An 18,788-nucleotide genomic window follows, 5' to 3' on the forward strand; every position below is an offset into this window, starting at 1 on the left:
CCTTTCCATGTATTAATAATGTGCTTTGCACTGAGCAACGTTAGTTAAGAATTCTGTTTTATTTTTCTCTTGCTTTTACCTTTTAATGTAGAGAAAGTTATTCCTAATAGACACTACATCTCATAAATCTCTGACCTCTGTTTTCTCCCCGTTTGTACATCTGCAACACGTACATATATGTTGTTTCTTTCATTCTTAGAAGATCCACCTAGTTCCCTGAAGCAGAATCAAAGGCTGATACTGTCATTTCACAGGGGCGTTGAACACAATGAAACTGAAAACTTGGAACCCTCCTATTACTCTTCACATTCATTCTTATAGTTTTCCCCTGTTTTTTATACACTTCAAATAGCCCTGGAAACAATTCCGGTTCGGCTGTGGCTTTACATAACTAAATAACTATTTTGGATATATTTAATGATTTTCAATTACTATGCCAACCAACTATACCCATTATATTATTTATGAGACTTTATGGTACATAGCAAAAATATGTACTTTGAAAAGAAATATGCTCCTTTTGTAATAAAGCTATGAGATCAACAAACTTGATCTCTAATTCTTAAGTTTCTTACAGAGAAATTTATGTGAGAAAAGGGCCAATTTTCCTAGATCATTTCTCGGGTAGTCAGGAGGATTCCATCCAGATACCTTTTAACTTATCAGCTCTCAGAACTGGACCTTGACGGGGACGATGCCGACTTTCTAACTCACTGAAATTTATTAGAGTCACAACAGGCACAAATACTGAAGATAAACTTGGTAGAGTATGCAGTGCCTCTTATATCAAATGTAACTTAAGGTGGCTACTGGATATTCTGACCTCAGTGATTTACTAAAAGAGTCTTTTGGAAAATTTTACACTAAGCACTGCTGAGTTTTTGGTTTTGTTGTTTATTATTGTTTAAAATTAACGATATATGATGTTTGTGGACATTTCTCTAAAAATGTTGACACTGGGTCCTTTGATCAGGAGTATAATCTGCCACCACAATCTCCTTTTAATGGGAAAACCAAGTATGACTGGCCTAATTTTGACTTTTCCAGGAATGCAGCCCACTGGAAATAAGACAACAACGAGTGTGTGCCCATTGACCCACATCCATTACAGGAAGGGTGCGTGTTCACACTCCTCACTGAAATAATCCATCACGATGGATGGGGCTCTGCATGTTGATCATGTTTCCAATCAGAGGTACAGGTGGCATTCTTCTTGACATAAGGAATTCATCACTTCTGTTTGGATCCGTCTTTACCAGAACCGTCAACCCTGCAGCCTGGCCGTGCACTGCAAGTTACACGGCCCCTACGCTAGCCACTTGGCCTGCATCTCTGGCAGGAGAAAGGGGAGAGGAACTAGTTTTGGCACAACCACATCCTTCAGCTTGGTCCTGCTTCACCTCTTCCACTCTTTCCAAGCCTTTTCTTGACTGCTGTATTTGTCCAAATAGCATTTGGATCATCTTTGGATCCCAAGATTCAATGGACAGAAGTGCAGCAAAGCCAGCCATACTATATGCTCTCTCCAGCCCTGCCCTTTATCCTGTCCAGTTATCATGAACAGCGATAAAAAACATGGCCCCTGGGATTGACTCCGCAACCCCCTCCATACACATTTACGTAGTCCTGTCATACAGGCTGAATTTGTTCATGTAGAACAACCCAGGAACACTTTAGTGTGGAAAAATAGTATTATATAAAGCTTAATATTAAACATTATGAAAAAATACATATTTACAGAAGAAACTACAAAATACAACTATATACAATAATATCTGTTACCTTTAAATTACGTAAATTCTTTTAAATTCTCCAGATTAATAAATTATGTATACTATCAATAGAAATAGCTGGCACCTCTATAGGGCATGAAGCGAGTTTTGTTTTTTTTTACATCACACAGTGAATAGCTTTTATCCAGGAGATGTTCGGGTACATTCTTAATGCATTGAATAGCCCGCATCTGAAAGGAAGGATACTGTAATTAGAGAGTGTAGTGGGGCGTGTCATAGTTGTTTGCTCTGTTTATGAAAATTACAAGTGGGAAAGACTAGCAGAAATGACTAAAACTCAATACAGTTTAGGAGGAGACCATCGCTGTGGGGGCCTGTTCATTACATTCAGAGCCATCTAGAATTGGAAAAGCCTAGTGATTCTAGTGCATCCCCTCTGGTTTTACAGATGAGCCCATAGGTCCAGAGAGACAGAATACCTCACATACAGCTTGTTAATGCTAGTTAGTTCCAGAGCTAGGACCTGAATCCTACTTTCAGATGCTTGAAGCTAACCATACCACAGTGAACTTCCTTCAGGAGCACCCAGGATTACTCTAAAAAAAAAGACTCTCAAACATGTCAAAACAAGACAAAGGAAACTCCAAGATCCCAGGAGCTCCCTCCTTCCTAGAGCTTCTTAAAAGAATCTGACATGCAAAAACCTTAATTTACTATACAGATAAATTAAGGGGTAATTATTTATAATACAAAAGGATTACGTGATTTACAAAGGACTCCTTTCAATAGCAGCTCTCTTACGTATTTGTGTTTTACACTTTATTAACTATTTAACATACTGACTAGGTGGGTGGGTATAGAGAGTGCAGAGAACTAAATAAAATGGAAGATCATTTAGAAATGGAGATAAAATAGCTCTGCAATAATGTTTGTCAAAAAAAAAGTCTAATCTATAGATGGATATAGGTCCATGTGGCAAAGAACTGTGACCTCTGCCAAGAGCCATGTGAGCGAGGCATCTTACAGTGAATCCTGCAGCCCCAGTCAAGCCTTCAGATGATGGCAGACCTGGCCAATGTCTTGACTGTGCAACCTCATGACAGACCCTGGGCAGAACCACTCAGCTAAGCCCCTCCCAAATTCCTGATCTACAGAAACTGTGAGGTAATAAATAAATGTTGAGTGAAGATGCTAAGTTTTGGGGTAGTTTGTGAGGTGGTAATAAATCACTAATACAATGTAACTTCAAATTTACAATTTAGCTGATGTTGTTAAATTAAGTCGAATGATGGTCCAGAGTAAGAAAAGGCATGCAGACCCTTCATTTTTCAGATAATTATTGTCTGATCAAAGCAGTGCCTTATAAAGTTTATACCTTTTCCTAATAAATGTTTTATTTAAAAAAATGTCACCTGCTTGTTCTAGAAAATTTAAAAACCATATAAAGTAGATGAAAAACCACATTTTGTTGCTCAGAGAAATTTGTTTTACTATTCTGGTATATGCCGTTTCAGTCATTTCCCCTCAGGTGCTGTTTTGTTTGTTCTACATTCTGCTTTTCTTACTTATTTATAAGAATATCCATGTTATTACCCTCAAAAATATCATTTTTAATGACTACATTGTATTCTGTTCAGTGAATGCACCAGGGTGTACTTCGTCCTCTACTGTTACACATTCAGGTTTTTTCACTCAAACTTTTAACTATAAAAAGCTCCTACCTCTGTGATACTCTGGATTCACATTTTCATAGATTGGAAACAAGGGGTTTTCTTGTTCACTCCGTAGCTTCCTTGCTCTGAGCACATCTCTTACACACTGATGCAAGTATACATATTGACACTAGGAGAGAGCAGAAAACATGTCAGAGGAAGGCAAATTCTCAAGTCTAAGGAAGGTGAGGGACTCTCACAAAATATCAACGGTAATGGGGTCTAATATGGCTAGCAAATTTCTTGATCATCACTTTCACAATGGTCGCTAGTACATAGTGGAGGGGCTGCTTTCTGTGTCCACTGAAAAGATAATAAAGGTAATGGGCAGAAAGGTGGTATTTGTTCCTTTTTTCTTAGGTGTATGAATGTTTATAGAATATGTTCTATGAGGGCCTACAACTATGTCTGGCACATAGTAGGTCCTCCACAAATATTTATTAAATAAATGAATGAATGCCAGACACTGTGCTATTGCTTTTTACATAAATAATCGCATTTGATCATTTTGAAAAATTCATCAAGTAGATATACTCATCCATATGAATGAGACTCAGAGAAGTTAAGTAATTTCTCCAAGGTCACACAGCTAATAAATGGGACCGTAAGATTTGATCCTGGGTATGTGACTTCAAATTTCATGTTCTTTTCACTACTTCAGTTTTCTTAGATGAATCCTAATTTCATTGCATTATTGAAAGAGAAGATCATTTCACTGTGTACTCTGCCATTTTGTTTCTTTTCTTTTGGGAATATAGTGAGAAAAAGGAGATGTGGACAACAGACCCCAGTGGACTATCAGTTCTTTGAGGGCAAGTTCAGTGTCTTATGCATCTTGGTTCTCTCAGCATTCAAGTCTGGCTCATGGAAGAATCTCAAAGATATTGGCTGACTGCAGAGAACAATAGAGGGTTACACAGTAAAGACAAACCCACCTGTCAACTATCTGGGAACTAACTACTTTCAAAATAGAAACAAATATAGAAGAGTCGGTGTTTTGGTGACCATCAAGACACCACAAAGACCTCCCTAGACAACAGAAGCTCAGCCACAGGCATTGTGCATCGGGCTCCCTTCCTCGCTCCCTACTGAGCTCTCTATAAGGGAGTGGATGTTCACGTGAAAGTGCTTGGCCTGAGGCTCCCTTAATGACACAGCAACTGCTCAGAGCTCAGAGAGAGAGGAGGTTGGGAGGAGAGCAACACCAAGTGAGGGATGCTGGGCTCATTGTCTGCCTCCAGCTGGCCTAGGCTGAATCAGAAGGCTTCATGGGATCTCCGTTTCTCTGTCTATTCAACAAGGAGGCCAAGGTCTCCTCTATAGCTAACATCCTGTGACCATTAAAAGGTATAAGACTTTGCGTTGCTGTCAACTAGACAGACCCCATGTTTAAAGTGTGGTCCCGCCTTAGAATATCTTAAAGCTTTGAGATACAAAGTGAGACTATCAGATCTTCCCTCACAAATGATCTTTAAAAGTGAAAAAGTATTGATTTTTATGGGTTGGCACTAGAAATTGACTCTGACTGGCTAGCGTGGTCATCTACTTATGGGACTTAAGTAATGGAGGTCTGGTATAATCGTTAGATTAGGACAATTCAAAGAGAGAGCACAATCATAAATGAGGCCTGCACTGATATTTACATCTATTAATATTAATAGCTATTAACTTCTTTGCCTTTCTGCTCACAAACTCTGCTCACTTGTTATGAGGGTTTTATGCCATCTTGATCTTGAAAAATTCAAGGAGAGTACTATCCTGACAATGGGTGCTAGTAGAGGCAGTCACTTCTTGCTGCCTTGAAAACAATCCACCAAATTATAGACACTTTCCTGCTTCCTCCTATCCAAAGCATGATTCACATTTTCAATTCTACAGGGATATTAAATTACTTTGGGACCTCAGCATTCAGCTATGAATGAGCTCTTCTACCTCTATTCTATGCCTTATTAAGAAATTCTTCAACAATGATCTACCATGGGCTTTGAAACAAGTTAATATTCATTAATTTGCCTTGTCTTAAATATAAATTCTTCTTTTCCCAATAGAATGCCCCTTTGAAAATGATTACTACTAAAACCTTCAGGTTGATAATGTGCTTCCCACTTTATTCACGCAAAGCAGATAAAGTCTAATATATGAACCTCAGATCATAAAAGATCATTTTTTGCTCTGTCTAGCTAAAGCCTATCTAGGCGAAGCCTCAGTTCCATTCAATTTTGCCAATCATTGTAATATTAGGTAATATATATAGAATTATACTTAAAACCTTTTCATGGTCTGAGTGCAGAGTTTAGCAGAGGGGCAGGTATGTGAACAAATATCTATAAGGTGATAAACGTAAGACAGAATTATGTATAAAGCGTTATACATAAGAAGAAGCCATCAGGTTCACTTCTGGGGGAGGAAAACATTAAGCTAGAGAGAAAAGGTGACACTTGTAAGAACTGGAGCAAAGAAATAGTACATTCAAAATGACGCAAATGGCATGAAAGTGCACATATATTCTGGAAACTGTGAGTAGTCCAGTGTAGCTAAAATGTAGGGTTCATGGGTCATGGTAAACCCCCCAGGAAAATCCCCCATGTGAGCAGTCCCACAACATCCCACTGTTCGCTTCTCATGGGAAGCAGATGAGATTGACAGTCTGTGACTGTCACCTACTATTCTCTGCTCCATTTGAGTGCATATCTCAGAGTCAGCTTGGCCCAAGACAGGCTAAAAGAGAAGTAGGGACACACTTATAAATCCCACCCCCTTTCTAATGCCTCTTTGTTTACAAATCTTTGGTCTTTGATACACTTCTCAAAACTTGTGAAGACCTGCCTCCCTTAGTATCACAAATAATGTAGAATAAAGTGGAGGCTGACTATTGCCATGGACGCAGAAGCGTAACCAGGGGTCAGAATGTCCTTCCGCCTTTCCTGGAACAGTCACCCGCAGGGGCTCAGCTGTGGATCACACCCCTCGGTGCTCTGAGCCCTGTCAGCTCTGGGGCAGGGCTGCTGAGACTATGGAAGCAGCCTGACTGCAGCAGTCTTAAAGCAAGACAGGTACTATCTGCATAGTGTTTGGGATTTCATTTACAACAGGAAAAAGAGAGAGAGAGAGAGAGAGAGAGAGAGAGAGAGAGAGAGAACATTTCTATCTTACTGCAACACTTACTGCATCATGAACAGAAGAATCAAATTTTATTCTGGCCCGGGGAGCGGGAGGGACTTCCTTAATTTTGTCAGACCCTAAAACAATGGGGATGGGTGGTGTTACACCACGAAACTGGAGAAGTGAGCTGGGACTAGGTTACGGAGAGGCTTGTACACAAGGATGAGAGTTTGAACTTTCTTTTACAAGTGATGGAGAGCTTTCTCAGAATTTATGCGGGGAGCTGACACAGTTAGCTAGAGAACTTTGTTGGGGGCAGTAGTGATGAGGAGTATTAGGACAGACGCTGGAGACAGGAGACCAACTAGGGGGCCATTGCAACAGGTCCGGGTGAGAGCTGAGAAAGGGCTGGGCAAGGGCAGTGGCAGTGGCAATGGCGAGACTAGAACAGAGAGAAAGATGTTGGGTAGAACGGACAGGATTTTGTGGCTGTTTGAGTGTGGGAAGTGTAGGCAAAGAAGTCAGACCCCGGGCTTGGGCAATCAGGTGGAAGGCAAGGTGGGTGGAGACACCGTTACCTGAAACTGGAAGGAGTAACTGCAGGAGTGCTTTTGTTCTTAGTATTGTTCTTTGTTTTTTGAAGACAGATAATGAGTTTTTTGAGTTGACTGTAAGGCTTCCAGGTAGGACTTACTCATAGGCAGGGACTTAGGTGGATGCTGGGGAAGGAGAATGAGATTTGGGAAACATGAGCACGCATGTGGTTCTTGAGGCCATGTGGGGCAGTGGAGGACATCACAAAGATTAAAGGTGCAGTGAAAGAAGAGTGGCGCCTTGAGGACAGAAGCTTGGGGAACTTGAACAGTGAAGAGGCAACCTAAGGAACAAGAGCCACAGAATCCTCAGAGTGGCAGGAGGAAAAGAGGAAGTCAGGGAAAAGAAAGAGTTATATCCAGGGAGAAGGATGCAGAACTTTGGCACCTCGTGTTACCCTTGCCCTGGAAGTCAGGCAGTGCCTGCCTCATCATCAATAGGGAGTGCCTACTCATCACCAAAATGTATCTCCAGAGTTCTGGGCAGGTGTATGGAAGTGACACGTGGCCCAAGAAGCCTCTGACAATAACTAGGGAGCCTGAAAACACACACATTAACAACGTAATCGTAGAATATGTGTTCATTCATTTAACAGACAAAACTATTGAGGATAGAGAGAAGGAAAACATGTTCGTACCCTCTAGGAATTCAGAGTCTTTTAGAGAAAGCTGACAGATAACAATTATGATACAGTGTGATATAATTCTGCAACCTTTAATGAAATAACAGAACTAGACAGTGGTTACCAGTGGGTTCCCAAACTGTTGAGTGAAAGGCTAATGAGGAACATGATAGTGGATGGTCACTGTCAATTTCATCAACACTGAGAGAAAGACACAGACAGGAAGTACTTCCTGATGTGATGCAACAGGAAATACTCAGCACCACCCGTGAAGCGCTGTGGTGGTAAAAACAGACCTGAATTTAATCGAGCCTCACATTGGCTGACAAAAACTATGGAGAATGGAGTAATATTAGGTTGGTGCAAAAGCAATTGCGGTTTTTGCAATTATTTTTAACCTTTTAAACCACAATTACTTTTGTACCAACCTAATATATGACCACCATAAAAAGTAGTCTGCCACATCCACAATGTGGGAAAATCTACACAATAAATGAGCTGGTTTCATTAACAAATATAAGGCATGGAAAACCAAGTAGAAGGAGGGTTATTGTACATTAAGGGGGATTTAAAAGAGACTTCAACCATAAGCAATGTGTGGCCTCTGGATTCTAAAGCAAACCAAGTATAAAATGTAACTTCTGAGATCATTAGAAATATTTAAATACTGATTGGATATTAGCTAATGTTAAGGAATTACGGTTAAAGTTCTTAGATGTAATGATCTTGTGGTCATGACTTTAAAAAGAGTCCTTATCCTATAAGTTGGCCCGGTCTCTCCAGCCTTGGGTCACAGGAGCTGGGTGGCAATTGATTAGGCAGTGGAAACTTTAATTCTGATCATACTCCTGCTCTGTTTCCTTGTGAAGTCTTTATTAATTGTACCCTTACTTCAGGCATTGATTTTCCCATTTAGTTACAGCCTGTGAGTTGATCATTTTTTCCCACAGCCAAGCATGTCATGGCCGGCAGCATCTTAGATGGCCGTGCAATAGAATCGTTTTCCAGGAAATGGTGGCCTCCCACTACGCAAACAATATTTCAAGGTGAAATAATGTGATACATAGAATTTTCTTTAAAACATTCCAATCAGGTCATAGGGTAGGGGAACAGTATATGTGGGATGTAGATGAAAAAAGAACCCACAATACTGATAATTGCAGAAGCTGGGGTTTGGGTAGATGGAAATTCATAACACTATTTTCCCTAGTTTTATGTATTTAAAAAAAATCCCATAATGAAATCAAAATGTGGTGTAATAATTGCTGTAATGCATGTACTCCAAGCCCAGGACAATAATGGTGTGGGCGCTGCCTGCAAGAAACAATGGCGCCAATGTTTTCCCAAATGTGTTACAGAATATGAGATCTGTGAGATACTAGTAGGTGCTACCCAAGAAAAGAATTCAGGGTAAAGGTAGTTTGGGGAATAGTGGGTTGCACGAAGCTTAGGGGGTGCTTTATTGCAGGACAACCTTGTTTTGCGGAGCACAGCTGCCTATGCAGTTTTCACATATACTGTGACTATACAAACTAGAGAGTAACACGTAGGACTTTCTACCTCTTTGACCATGGGAATTCTTTTTTCTTTTAAAGAGGATTTTGCAGTTACGTGGGAAACACAAAGGTAAGCGAACTTGGGCCTTGGAAGGCAATCATGCAGGGGAGTGACATGCTTGGTCCATGTGGGGACACAGACGTGGCCCTGAGGCTTTGGGGCAGCGGACGTGGTGCTTAGGGCTTAGGATTCTCTACAGCAGTTTCAAGTCCCAGTGTGGCCACTTCACAGCTGTGTAAGTCCTTTAACCTCTGAACCTATCTTCTAGCCTGGAAATGGGAAATAATACCTCTTTCATCTGATTATTGTGAAAATTTAATGAGATAACATATTCAAAAATGTCCTGCAAATGCCAAAGGACTGTACAAATGGAGGCATTTATTCTTCACATTTAACATACACTCCTTTGGTGTCTCCAGAGTTGTGGGTGCAGCTGGGGTGGGCAGGAGGAGAGAAAAGATTGGACTCTGTTTCCTCTTTACTAATTGAAGTTCTTAGATTCACCCACCAAACTACCTGAAAATGATCTTCAGGATGGCTTGGCGGTGGCCTTTCCTCCATGTATAACGCATTGATTTTTTTTTTTTAATCTGTCTTTCTTCCTACCTACCTGCAGAAGATGGGCAACCAGTTCAGTAAATATAAGGGTATACACACTGTCCTCAAGGTCACTGAGATTTGTTTTAAAATAACAAGTCTCAGGGGGGTGGGGGGTGGGAGATGAGGGTAAGGGGGATCAAACATATGGTGATGGAAGGAGAACTGACTCTGGGTGGTGAACACACAATGGGATTTATAGATGATGTAATACAGAATTGTACACCTGAAATCTATGTAATTTCGCTAACAATTGTCACCCCAATAAATTTAAAAAAAAAACAAAAAAAACCCCAAGTCCTAGAAAACATGTACATTCAGTGTTCTTTCTCTTCCTAATGAGTCATAGTTACTTCCCCTTGTCAGATTAAAGCCCTGAGCATTTGCGGGGGGAGGACTGGGGGGAGGCAGGGAATGTGGTCCGTGTCCTTCCACCAGCAACCCTTACCTCGGTCTGGACCATGTGAATCCTGTGAAGTCTTAGGTCGTGCACTGCTCCGTAAATATCCACAGAGTCTTTGGAGTCTAATTGCTGGAGGATTCGATCCAACGCAATGAACGTTCCGGTCCTACCCACACCGGCACTAGAAGAGATATTGAAGGAAAGCTGAGCCTTTTTATTCAATAGGCCTTTCAAGACTGCATCCAGAGACTCTACTGAAGTCTTTCTTCTCCCTTCCAGGTTAAGGGAGAACATAGGAATACTTCTTTCTCTCCATGTGCTCTCTCAAAAAAATAGAACTTAGAGCCCCCGCCTCTACTTCTTTCCTCCACCTCTCCCGCTCCACCAGGGGTAAGTACCGCTCCGCACTTGGTAAGTTTCATTTCCATGCATGTTTTTATACTTTTCCTATAGCCATGTAAATCCATAAACAATATACTCATTTTATGTGTTACAAAAATTTACTAAAATGCTAACACGTTTCCTCTATCTTTCTGCCAAGTTTTCTACTCAATATTGTGTTTTGAGATTTATCCATGTTGTTACAAGTATGTCTAAGTTCTCTTAACTATTCTGTAGAGTTCATAAACCAGCGCTAATCCATTCCCTACTGCAAGATCAGTTTTAGTTTTTCTCTGTTAAAAATTGTGCGGCAGTGAACACCACTGTGTACGCCTGTGGGTATTTTTCTAGGGTTGATATCTAAAAGCAGAACTACCATATCATAGGGTGTGAACACCTTAAACTTCATGAGGGTTTGCTCCCCCTGCCCACTCCCCAAAGTGATTGCATAGTCGGGGGATTTTTGATGCACATATTTGTAAGAAAAAGAACAGTCCCTCAGTGGTCCTGGGTGAAAATGCCTGCCATGTTCAGAAAGCAGGAAGCTCTTGAGCGCCTCACATGCCTATTAAAAGCATCAGGGTTCCAATGACATATAAAAGCAGGGCTCCTAGGGTGCTGGGCTGATTGGGAGAAAATGAAAGCATTTGACATTTACTGTAGCAATTCCCTGCTCCTTATTTATTAGTGCTGTTTAGTTAGGGCTATCAAAGTGTTGCTGCAAACACTAATTAGCTAAACACCAGACTCCCCAGAGAGAGACAGAGACAGAGAGATAGGTGGATTGCTTGTTAGGCTGATTTTATGGACACATAATCTGAGGCAAAGAGAAGTCAAAGAGAGAACAGAAATTTAAGAGCAAAATTGGGTGCTGCAGATGGCAAGTGCTACTAAACCTGGAGGGAGGTCTAGGACACGGATCTTGAAGGAGAGTTAGGGCTTAAATAGGTGGAGGAGAGAGTGCTAAGGCCATTCCAAGGAGCAAGAATGGCAAGAAGCCAGAATAAGCATGTGCAGTCTCCTTCCAGCTAGAGTGGGAGAGAGTTTCTGGGAACTTGGCTTGGGGGTAAAATGGGGCCCCATTATGGAGGGCCTGGAAGTCACATAAGGCCTTTGCATTTTGTACAGCAGGAAAAGGAGCAAGAGAGAGAGATAAGGATGAAGAGTGAGGGTGAGAGAGAGGTGGGATGTGAAGAAAGCAGAGAAGGAGAAGTCAGTGAAAAGGAGTGAGGTTGGGGGAGGAGAAGGCGGAAGAGAGCGTAAGAACATCCTCTGGGCCTAAACAGGCTGGTAGGTCCAGATGAATCCTGCCCCCACTGGATGCCCCACGCTTCTGCCTGTTTTCAGACATCTGGCTGCCATGTTATTGGCCACTAGTCACCACGTACCTGCAATGCACCACGGTGGGCCCAGCCCCGGGTGTTCTGTTGATGTAGTCCCTGACGGTTCTCACAAACTGGATCAGGGACTGGGTAGTCTCTGGGACTCCATGGTCTGGCCACACCGTGTAGTGAAAATGGCGAATGAGTCTGTGTGCATCTAGCTGTTCCTCCTGTAAGAGCAGAGAGGACAATGAGAGGGCCGACCTAAGGCCCTTCACGTTTGACAACTGCGACAGGATGGGAGCCAGCGAAAATGGGATTCCCAGGTGTCCTTCATCTTTCCAAGCTGGGTTATTAAAACAAGTCAAACTAACATACGCTGCATATCCTAAACTCCCGGATGGTCCACTCGGGCAGTACGGACTCCGAAAGCATCTGAAGGATGAGGTCCCCGTAGTAGAGAGAATCCTGGTCCGCTGGCCAGTAATGGTCACATTTTACCTAGCGGAAGACAGACAGAAAAAAAAGTGAGTCTGGAAATGTGACTCCTCTGTGAACCTGGACTTTTCCTCCTCGACATATCTTCCTAAATTGGAAGTCAGGACCAGCTGCTAAAGCAATTTGACCATCTGCTTTGCATTAACCTGCTCATGGCCAGAGCTGAAGCTGGGCTCCTGCTGCAAGTGAAGGAGACATGCTGCTCAGGGAACATGCTCTGCAACCTCTGGATTCGTCTGCCTTTCAGGCAGTGTTTCATGGTTTTTTGTTGTTGTTGTTGATTTCCTTAGCATTTCAGTTCCACTAGCTGATAAACCGTATCTTACAATGGTTCTTTCTGAAGAAAGATCTAGCTGGGCAGAGGAAGGTATAGTCTTCCAGGCCTGGTTTTGTTTATATTTTGATATCACTGTCCTAAGCTGGACTCAATACCTTGGGCCAAATGATCTTTGAAAAATCAGAACATTTAGCTTAGCTCATATTTATATGTAGAAAGATAGGAGAAAGAAGATTGTGGACATGTATTTATTGACCACAGATACGGGGGTACTCACATGTCATCTCTTTCATTCTCAAAGTAACCATATAAAATAGAGGATTACAAGTGCATGACAAGAGGTTTGCTTAATTTGTCCAATGAACTATTTTTCTTTGTTTCTGCAGACACAGCCCAAAGCTCCCTTCTCCTTCTTTTGTAAAAATAGGAGCAGAGCCAGTGACCCTAGCAAGGCATTTCCGCTCACCATACACTGAAGGATGGCGCCCATTCATCTGTCTGTGTCATGGACACTTCTGATAATCCCAGTCCTCAAACGGAAACACCTCTGACTGAAACTTCAGACCCAGAATCCAAATCGGGCATCACCTATTAGAGCGTTTTATAACTGAGTGGCTTAATTCACTAACGATGTTCTTACATGCTCCCTACTTGGCTTCTGTGGGCTTAACTTTTGATGGTGAAGAATTCCCTCAAGGTGTCGGAAAGCAAAGTTCAGAAGTCAGGAAGACTGTTTACTCACTCGGCCCTTCTCGACACACTGGGTCACCATGACAATGTTGTGAACATTCTGTTCCCACGCCATTTTCCAGAAGTCATCCTTAGTGCCAGGAAGAGGCCCCTGAGTAGCAATGTATTCTCTTCTGAAGTTGTTGCCCTGAGATGAATTTACAATATGGAGAGTCAGAAACAATGGGCCTCTTCAGAACTATAAACAAAGGGTTAGTGCTGCAGATTACATGATATGTAGGTCTTTGCCAGGCTCCTGATTTGAGAAAAAGATACTAACACAAGTGTCAAGGCTTGGGAGCAGGAAGGACATAAGGCCGGAACATTGCACTATTGTTAAGAGCCAAATTCCCTTTTATTAGGTTAGGTCTATTCTGAAAGGCAATGGAGGACTCAGGTGAAAATCTAGAAAACATTTCACCTGCAATTGTGTCTCTCTGTGTGTGTGTTTGTGTGTGTGTGTGTGTGTGTGTGTAAACTGTCTGAGGGACTGACGTTGATCAGGCTCTTTCCCTATTTATTCAACTTAGAAGTTCGTCATTTTGGATGATTGACAGTAGAATGTTAGTAAGAGGTGTCATGCAAGGGAAATTTAAGGAAAGAGAAACCACTGTTTATTGAGCACCTACCATATAACATGCCGTGGGACAGGACTTTCACAGATCTTATTTAATCTTAGCCACAACTCTATGAGCTAGGATACTTTCACCCACTCATTCTGTACTCCAGCAATACAGAATTCCTTGCAGATCCAAGTCAAAGCTCTTTCTTTCCTTGTCTCTCTTCAGGGCCTCTACATTACATCACCTCTGCCACTCCCACGTCCCACCCACCCAAACACTGACTCTCATCTGGCTATTCCTTATTTATCCTCCAAGTCTCAGCGTGCGGCCTGCTCTGAGGAGCTTTCCTTTATCTTTCTCTCTGCTGGGTGATGTTCTCCTCCTAGAAACTCCTTTGGCAACGTCTAGCTTCTTGCCACCCAGAGAGTGGTCGTCACACTAGCAACACGGGGCTCACCTAAGACTTTGTTAGAAATGCAGAATCCCAGGTGCCACCCCAGCCCTGCTGTATCAGAATCTGTATTTTAACAGGACCCCCAGATGATGTGGATCTATGTTAACGTTAGAAGCACTGCTCCAGCCTGTTTCTCATGCCATCGCCTTGTCACTTCCTGATGCCCCAACTCTGCTGAGAATTCCTTGAGAGTCAGGATTATATCTTACCTTATTCCTGTAACAGCTCAGTGTTTGACTTATAGCTAGCACTTACCGAGTGTTTATTGAATGAATGGAAGGTGCTATTTGAGATACGTATTACTTATCCTCATTGTTTGGAAAAGAAATGGAGGCCCAAAGCGGTGACATAACTTGCCCAAGGTCACAGAGTCAGCAAGGGGCAGAGATGGGATTGAAATCTGGATCTGTCTGACCTTAAAGCTTTTTCCACTGCAGTGTGCTCTAGGAAGTTGGCACGATGCTAGCCAGAATCTGAGCCTAAAAGTTTGACACAAACTTTGAGGTGTGTCTGTGGTTTTTCAAAAACCTAAATAACTTTGAATCAGCTTCCCTAACTAGGCAGCCTTAGCAGGGGCGATCCAGCTTCTTTAGAGAGCACTAATCTTGCCTAAGGGCTATAGAGAGAAAACAACCTGTGACAATGCATGCTGGGCTCATTATAATATCCTGTGACTATAGCCATTGTGAAAAATGGGCCTTAGCAGTGATCAAACTGGACACCCCATGTTTTATGGCAATCAGACATGGTCTTAAGCCTGTGTGCTTCCGGACCTGAGAACAATGCTAGCATACAGGAGGAGAGGTATCTGCAGTGTGGCCACCCATCAGAGCTTCATCCAGGCATCCCGGCCTAGTGGCTCACTTACGGGGATGTAGCTGGCATTGATGTAGTCGGAGCACGGGTCATCATCCACATTGGACAGCTTCACTCGAGAGGCATCATCTGGAAAGAAGTGTTTTAAGAGAGATTTGTTACTGAGTCTTGGGGTGATTTTTCTGTGGTTTATGGAATGCTTGGTATTTGACATGCATTAGCTCTGATCCCCACAAGAGGCCCGTAAGGGACGTATTCTCATCTCCATTTTGCAAATGAGGCTCAGACAGGATAACTGACTTGCCCCAGGTTGCATAGGTGGCTCATAAACACACACCACACCCTTTGAGGGCGCCTCTATGCTTTCTTTTGTAACACTGACATTTGCCCAAGGAGTGTCCAGCACCCTCTCACTGCTTGAACAAATGCAGTCTAGAAAAACTACCTTCTATTGCTTCACATACAGGGTAAGGATAATAACTGTAACTGGAGGCTGTTAAGTAAACCTAGGTTGGCCTGTGCTATTGAGCCTGTTACTGCTCTGAGGCCTCGAAAGAGAAGCAGTAGGATCCCAGGGTGAAATGCCAACAGCAAAAGAGGCCTCACAGAACCAGAGCTGAAGCTGGTTACTGCTTATGTGGAGGGAAGTGCAATAACATGCAAGTCATTCCTTTGTAAACACATTCAGAGCCTCAGATCTTCCAAATCCAGCTACACCATATTTCTTTAGCTCCATTTTATTCCTGGGAAAGAGAAGAAACAGCTAGAGGAAGGCAGTATTACAAATTTCAACACAAAACTTACAGGGTAATATGTTGTTGTATCGATTTTTCCCTCTATTCTCCGGCAAGAGTGCAATGTCACACGATTGGTTTCGACCCACGTCTTTTAAGTCCTATCAGGTCAAAAATAAGTTTGCAAGTGGAGAATATGAAATAGGATACAGCAAATCACACAATCCTCGAGATACATAATACTATGAGAAGATGTACACTAGCTACTGTCTATGGAATGCCTAGTATTCGACGTGCATTAGTCCGGATCCCCACCACAGCCTCCAACCCCTCACAGGAGGTATTTTTATCTCTATTTTACAGATAAAGCTCAGACAGGATAATTAACTTGCCCCAGATCACATGCGTTGCAAAGCAGGGAATCAAATCCAAAGCCTGGGAACTTTTCCACCAAACCACATTGTCTCCCATCAAGCAAATGGCCAGGTTAAGTAACTGACAGTGTTCCGTTTGCATTTGCAATTTGTTAATTCTTTCTTATCATCTGATTCAGGTAGCACTTTGTTGCTGTGAGAGTCTGGATGTCACACTGGCCTGCGAGACTAGTCGGTATGTTAAGCAGAGAAGGGATTGGGGCGTAAAAGAGTTCTCAGCTGGGATCCTAAGTGTTATCCTAACTCCTGAGCCCAATCACTCTGTGATTTCACAATAGGAGTTGGGAGGGAAATTCTGCTCAGGACTAGGATGATAAAGCATCACTGCATCTGAGTTGTACCTCGTACTCCTTGGATAGAAGGTAGTTGGAGTCAGCCTGCAGCTTCATGAAGTGCCCTTCAAACTGGTTTACTTTTATTGGGCTATAGTTAAAATAGAACAGAAACAAAAGAAAATTACTGAAGGGACAATGCCATAACAAGTCAGAGCTGTATTTCAAAAACAGATAATATATAGTAATCAATGAGTTTTATCTCTTACCAAGAAGTTTTCCGGTTACTGGGACGGGAAGCCAAAAGAAGAACAAAGACCTCATTAGCGAACCTCACACAACACAATCAACTCATCTTTCAATAACCCGTGTGACGGAAGATGTGGTGCTCACCCTTTCTGGCCCAGGTTCAAGTGGACAGATAATGGTCGATCCCGGCGGATGCTCAGGTGGGCAGAGGGCCTTTCTCGACCATGGCTGCAACATAAGGGAGAGGATTATATTCTGATTATGAAACTCGACTTCAACACATTTTCCCACTTATGGTAAGGCTGTGCGTGTTTGTGCAAATATGGATTTTTCAGTATTCATGTAGATTTTCACTCAGCCAACATCTCTTTGAGGGAGGAAAGGAGAGGAAGAACACAAAGAAGAAATAGATTTTTCCCACTCAGAAACAGATCTCTGCAATAGCTGAAGATTCGTCTTCTGGTTTTTGGCGACAGGTCACAATCACTTCCCACACTCTCAATAAAACTTTCCTTAAAAACAGTCCCAGTAAACCTTAGATGCAAGACATGACTGCAAAAGAGAGGACAGTGTGCCAAAGAAAAGAATTCCCTAAGAGAGGAGAGAGAGTGTGGCATGGGACCACATGCTATTTGATGCTTTTTGGTCTCTCCTTAAATTAGCATGGCAGATCTGAGCCACAAAACGGTGATGTCAACCATACTTTTCAGCATATTTCAGAAAAGTACTTGGGCACAAAATTTGCAGACATCTCTGTCTTCATGGGGAGATCGAACCACACAAAATATTTTTCTTTTCCTGTGCAAAAAGAGTTATTTCACATTCAAATGAAGTCTACACATGGCCCCTCAGCCATTTGGGAAGGGTAAAATTCATCAACGGTCTGTAGAGAGGCAGAAAAAAAGTGAGTCATGGTTTTAGTGTTTGCTGTAGTTTCTCTTGAGAAACAATAAAGGCGAATTAACCTAGAGAAATTGTTTTCCCTTCTTACTGTTCAGGCTAAAGGGCATTTCCAGTTGCATCTTTCCAGTTGTGGGCCCAATCGCCAAAGGATTGTGTGTACTCACCTCGCTTTCTGTCTGCAGATGAATAAGGCGACAACAGCCACCAGCATGCCAATTAAGAACAGACCAGCACTCACACCTTCAATTACTCCGAACAAAGGCTCTACAATAATCCAGATGGAAACAACAAACCCAGGTGGGAACATTAGTGCTAAAGAATCAGTAAGGGAGCTACTGAAGTGCTACCTCCCTAGGAACCTTATTACAGAAGGAGTGGAACGTTGCCCACACTGAGGCATTTATTATCTAAAGGCTAGGAGTACGCAGCTGAGAAGATGCAATGCTGGCTACTACCTTGTAACGGCAGGTTGGTCATTATACTTTTGAACTTAATGGTGTTTAGCTTTTAAGGGATTTTGCGCTTGTATGTAAAGCTTGGGGCACCTGAAATAAAGGCCAGTAATTTGAAATCAAAATAAAAATGCTGTTTCATGTGTATGAAACAAGTTACAGCATCTGAGACTTGGGCAAATCCAGTGAATTGCTGAGAGTTATTTTAACAAAATCTCATTTTTTTTTTCTGGTATGGTAATGGCACTGGGAGTTTATGGACAGGTCAGAGTAGCCCGATCTTTGAACAATTTAATTGAAATAGAATTCACACGTCATACAATGTATCCATTTAAATTGTATAATTCAATGATTTTTAGTATAGTCAGAGTTTTGCAAACATGC

The 18,788-nt window shown here is 42.1% G+C and overlaps 1 protein-coding gene across 5 annotated transcripts in view; it reads right to left on the bottom strand.

Annotated features, from left to right (window-relative positions):
* Positions 1 to 1,727: 1,727 nt before the first annotated feature.
* The window catches only part of PTPRB (protein tyrosine phosphatase receptor type B), a 118,383-nt gene continuing 101,322 nt past the window's right edge, over positions 1,728 to 18,788 (bottom strand). For all 5 annotated transcript variants that reach the window (XM_074325419.2, XM_019748966.3, XM_088800758.1 and 2 more), the window contains 12 exons: positions 18,117 to 18,216; positions 17,194 to 17,277; positions 17,070 to 17,087; positions 16,870 to 16,951; positions 16,165 to 16,255; positions 15,413 to 15,489; positions 13,541 to 13,675; positions 12,402 to 12,524; positions 12,090 to 12,253; positions 10,366 to 10,501; positions 3,455 to 3,575; positions 1,728 to 1,963 (listed from right to left, as the gene is read on the bottom strand). In XM_074325419.2, coding sequence (XP_074181520.2) covers positions 1,941 to 1,963; positions 3,455 to 3,575; positions 10,366 to 10,501; positions 12,090 to 12,253; positions 12,402 to 12,524; positions 13,541 to 13,675; positions 15,413 to 15,489; positions 16,165 to 16,255; positions 16,870 to 16,951; positions 17,070 to 17,087; positions 17,194 to 17,277; positions 18,117 to 18,216 — 1,154 coding nt within the window. In that variant the 3' untranslated portion in view covers positions 1,728 to 1,940. The remainder of the gene's footprint in view (positions 1,964 to 3,454; positions 3,576 to 10,365; positions 10,502 to 12,089; positions 12,254 to 12,401; positions 12,525 to 13,540; positions 13,676 to 15,412; positions 15,490 to 16,164; positions 16,256 to 16,869; positions 16,952 to 17,069; positions 17,088 to 17,193; positions 17,278 to 18,116; positions 18,217 to 18,788) is intronic.

This window comes from Rhinolophus sinicus, chromosome 1, assembly GCF_057876585.1.
Source record: "Rhinolophus sinicus isolate RSI-liver-muscle chromosome 1, RSI-T2T, whole genome shotgun sequence".
Taxonomy (NCBI): domain Eukaryota; kingdom Metazoa; phylum Chordata; class Mammalia; order Chiroptera; family Rhinolophidae; genus Rhinolophus; species Rhinolophus sinicus.